Source organism: Haliaeetus leucocephalus, unplaced genomic scaffold (genome assembly GCF_000737465.1).
Source record: "Haliaeetus leucocephalus isolate CR32 unplaced genomic scaffold, Haliaeetus_leucocephalus-4.0 Scaffold162, whole genome shotgun sequence".
Taxonomy (NCBI): Eukaryota; Metazoa; Chordata; class Aves; order Accipitriformes; family Accipitridae; genus Haliaeetus; species Haliaeetus leucocephalus.
The window spans coordinates 14,783,679-14,787,819 of record NW_010972598.1 but is presented as its reverse complement, the minus strand read 5'-3'; the positions used below and the strand labels follow the sequence as shown (position 1 = coordinate 14,787,819).

Here is a 4,141-nt window from a genome sequence, read left to right as displayed (position 1 = left end):
GGGCCGGGCCCTGAGGTAGGTACGGCTGCTCGGCGGCGGGTGCCCCACCGGTGGCTCAGACCGACGATTCTTCGGGGTTGGAGTCGGGCAGGGGCTGGCGCTGCTGCAGCTTGCGCCGCAGCTCCTCGGCCAAATCGGCGCAGGGTGGCCGCTCTTCGGCGCCCAGCGCCAGGCGAATGTAGCCGTTGGAGGAGGAACCACGCAGGGGGCCCAGGTGGATGCGGGTGGGCGAGTGGAGGGGCTGCCCGGGAATGGCGTTGGGCGGCGAGGCAGCGCCGGGGGGGCCGCCGTTGCGGCAGGTGGCGTGACCCGGCACGATTTTGAGCGAGCCGTCCGAGTAGTAGTAGCTGGCCGGGTCCCAGAGCTTCTCGTCTGAGTCGGAGGCGGCGCTGGGCACGAAGCGGGGACTGGGGGGCTCCTTGGGCAGCTCGATGGGGTACACCAGGGTGCTCTCGATGGCTTTGGCGCCTTTGCCCAGCTCCTCCCGCAACCGCCGCCAAAGCGAGAGCACCACCAGCACCAGCACCAGGCACAGGGCGCCCAGGCACACCGCCACCACCCACACCAGACCCAGGCTCTCCAGCGGCGCCCGCGTCTCCAGCGGCACCCCGGGGCCGGCCAACACCGCCACCTGGTACACCTCGCCGCCCAAACGGGCACCCTGTTCCTCTGAAAAGCAACGGTACGTGCCGCTGTGCTGCGCTCCGGCTCCCGGCACCACCAGAGCCCGCAGGCGGGCGTCGTGCAGCACCAGCGCCTGCTCGGCCGCCAGCGCCCGGCCCTCGAAGGTCCACAGTGCCTGTGCCAGGTTGGAGCCCAAACGGCACGTCAGCACCAGGTCGGTGCCCGCCACCACCGTCACGTTTTTGGGGGTGATGGGCCCTGCGGGAGAGGGGACCGAGTCAGGAGGGGAAGTGTAAAGGGGGGGGGGTGTGCATGGCTCCCCCCTCTCCTGGCTCCACGCAGCACCGGCGCGGGGGGGTGTCTTACCTTGCTTGGCCACCTGCGGCAGGGTACAGGCACGGGTGTCGGAGCTCAGCACGTCCTGGACCAGCTGGGACCTGCGGAAGGAGGCAGCGGAGGTGAGGGGGGGACCCCGTGCTGCGGCAGGGTGTCCTCCCCTTCCCCAGGAAACCCACTTACCCGTTGAGGCCATCGGTGCGGACGCAGAGGCTGGCGTTGCGGCTCCAGGCGCAGTAGGGATCCCGGGCAAGGACGCAGTCCGTGCACGACTGGTAGCGGCCGCAGTCGGCCAGGGGCAACTGGGCCACCTGGAAACGGGAGCCGGCGAAGAGCAGCTTCTGCGAGGGCAGGGAGAATGGGTGAGGTGACACGGCGAGGTGACACCAGGAGGTGACACCCCGGGCGCCAGCCCCTTCCCCGTGGCACCGCTCACCTTCCGACCGGCCAGGACCAGGCTCTCCACGGGCTGCGCCGTCTCGAAAACCTGCAGCTCCTCGACCAGATGGACGCGAGTGCCCAGGTTCAGCGCCTTGTGCACCCAGCCGTCACCTATGGGTCACGGCAGGCAGTGAGGGACGTCCCCATGCCAGGAGCCCTCCGCGCTCCCCTCCCCAGCTTCCCCCCCAAGCCCGGCGGGTACCTGTGCCGATGAAGAGCACCTCATAGACGGTGCCGTCCAGCCCGGGCACTCGGTCTACCACCAGCTGGGTGAAGTTGGCGTCTTTCTTGAGGAGAAGTGGGCGCCCATGGTGAGGCAGGATGGGCTCATCCATCAGCGGGTGCTTCTTGGCGAAGTTGAGGGTGTTGTCAGGCAGCTCGAGGGAGCTGGCGAAGCCGTTCCGGCGGTGCCAGTCGGTGATGCACTGGGGAAGGAAGGCACTGTCAGCTGCGCGGCCAGATCCCGTGCCCTCTTCTACTCTCCCACCCCCAGTGCCAGCACTCACCGCGCCGGGACGGGGGCTCGGCACCTCATCCGAGTACCGGCCCCACTTCTGTGCCTGCTCCCGATATTCCTTGTAGGGCCCCTCGAACGCCTTCTTCACCTCCAGGATGTGGTACTGGCAAATAGCCGAGACATCCACGTCCCCCCTGCATGGGATGGAGAAGGTTTTTAGGAGGAGCCACCAGTCACAGGGAACCCCAGGGCTGCCATGTCCCTGTGCACTCACCAGCGGGCCTGGAAGACCCCGAAAAAGGTGGTGTCCTGCCAATCGGCCCCCGGCAGGGTGAAGACAGCCTGGAGGCGGTTGAAGTGTAGCTGCTGCTCAGGCGCCGAGCACACCAAGCGAGCCTTCAGGAAGGTCGTCCACTTCTTCTGCAGCGTGCGGGCACCGCCGACGTCCCCCTGGGCACCCAGCCGGCATCAAGACAGGGCCACCGCACTCACCGGCAAAGCAAAGCCACGCCGGGACAGCGTCCCCGGCACAGATCGTCCCCTCCCCGTACCTTGCAGACCCGCGCCACGCGGGCCACCACCTGCTCCGCGTAGCAGTCGTACTCCACCGCCCGCTCGCTGAAGAAGAAGTAAACCTTGTCGTCATCCCCGGTGCTGCTGGCCGCACTCTCCTGCACGTAAGCCGAAGCCACGAAGTGGGGTTCTGCAGAGGAGGGGGGGCGGAAAGGGGAGGATAATGCTGTGCCGGGGGGGGCGGTGGTGCCCGTGTCGTGTCCCCCCACGTCCCCCCGCCCCTACCATTCAGCCAGGAGGTGAGATACTCTGTCTTCATGGAGTAGTGGGGGCCCAGGTTGCGGAGGATGACGGGCTCCGTGCCCAGAAAGTTGTTGAATGTGGCCGAGTACAGCTCCCCATCTGCGAGACAAGGGCTTAGGGAGGGGGCTGGGGGGTGCAGCGGGCACCCCTCCAACCCCAGCGGGTGCCCGGTGCTGCCACCTACCCACGATGAGGCCGGTGTGTCCCTTGGTGGGGTCGTACGGACACTTCCCCTTGCCGTCCTCAAAAGCCACTTGGTCCAGGGTGAAGCCAGACAGTTCCTGTGGAGCACAGGGGTGGGCAGGGGTCCCCACCTCCTCCCTGATTCATGTTCCCCCTCACCCAGACCAGCCCCAGGCACAGGGACACCCCCCAGATAACCCTTCTGGGGACAGGGACACCCCTGGACCACCCTCCTGGGCACAGGGACACTCCCCAGTGACCCCCCTGGGCTCAGGGGCACCCCGGATGACCCTCCTGTGGACAGAGACACCCCCCCAGATGACCCCACTGGGCACAGGGACACCCCTTAACAATCTCCAAGGGGACAGGGGACACCCCTGGACCACCCTCACGGGAACAAGGCCACCCCTGAATGACACCCTTAGGGACGGGGACACCCCTAGATGATTCTCCTGAGGCCGGGGGCTGCCCTGGACCTCATCCCCAGGGGCAGGGGGGCTGAACCAGGGCCTGACAGGTTTTGGGGGGGGCCCCCCCCAGGAGCCACACTCACGATGTAGGTGCACTTGGGCTGGAAGGCATAGGTGCCGCAGGCATAGAGGTGAGAGCTGTTGTAGCTCTGCAGGAAGCGCACATAGTTGAAGCAATCAGTCTGGGAGGGGTGGAAAAGCAGCCGGTTAAGCGGGTGGGAGCAAAGGGGGGGACAGACACCGGGGTGCCCTTTAACCCCCCCACTGCGGCCACGGCACCCGTGCCCCCCACCTGGTTATTCTTGCCCTTCTGGATGCACTCAGCTTTCTTGTCCACGGGGGCTTCCCAGGAGATCTGGGGACAGACTTAAGAGTCAGTGGGCTGGAAACAGCTGCCCCCCCCCCAAAATACTTCCCCCTCTGGGGGTCCCCTGGGACCTCACCGCCGCCTTGAGCTCCACGGTGCCGGTGGCCAGGGCAAAGACGGCCTCGCGGGCGCCCACGTAGAGCAGCGCCTCGGCCTCATCCAGCGTCAGCGTCAGGTAGTGCGAGACCCCCCCCTGCGAGAAGCGCTTGGCCACGTCCTTCAGCTCTGCGGGGTTTGGGGAGGGGGACGTGGCAGGGGGACATCAGGGCGAGGCCACCATTGGCCCCACGATCCGTCCTTCCCAGGGTGGGCACTGCTGGCACCCCCAGGGCCCCAGCACCCCCCCCCCCGCAACTGCACCCCACTGCCGGAAGCCCCCCGGCCCCGGCACCGCACAAAGGGCTCTTTGTCACCGGAGCAGGCGCTGGCAGCGCCGGACGAACACAG

The 4,141-nt window shown here is 67.5% G+C and overlaps 1 protein-coding gene across 1 annotated transcript in view; it reads right to left on the bottom strand.

The window, feature by feature from the left end:
• Positions 1–55: 55 nt before the first annotated feature.
• Positions 56–4,141, bottom strand: part of SEMA4C (sema domain, immunoglobulin domain (Ig), transmembrane domain (TM) and short cytoplasmic domain, (semaphorin) 4C) — a 4,895-nt gene continuing 809 nt past the window's right edge. Inside the window, exons 2-14 of the mRNA XM_010563018.1 lie at positions 3,771–3,919; positions 3,620–3,682; positions 3,411–3,509; positions 2,859–2,955; positions 2,657–2,773; positions 2,410–2,561; positions 2,133–2,308; positions 1,908–2,052; positions 1,604–1,826; positions 1,397–1,512; positions 1,144–1,301; positions 991–1,061; positions 56–882 (exon numbers count right to left, since the gene is read on the bottom strand). Coding sequence (XP_010561320.1) covers positions 56–882; positions 991–1,061; positions 1,144–1,301; positions 1,397–1,512; positions 1,604–1,826; positions 1,908–2,052; positions 2,133–2,308; positions 2,410–2,561; positions 2,657–2,773; positions 2,859–2,955; positions 3,411–3,509; positions 3,620–3,682; positions 3,771–3,919 — 2,393 coding nt within the window. The remainder of the gene's footprint in view (positions 883–990; positions 1,062–1,143; positions 1,302–1,396; positions 1,513–1,603; positions 1,827–1,907; positions 2,053–2,132; positions 2,309–2,409; positions 2,562–2,656; positions 2,774–2,858; positions 2,956–3,410; positions 3,510–3,619; positions 3,683–3,770; positions 3,920–4,141) is intronic.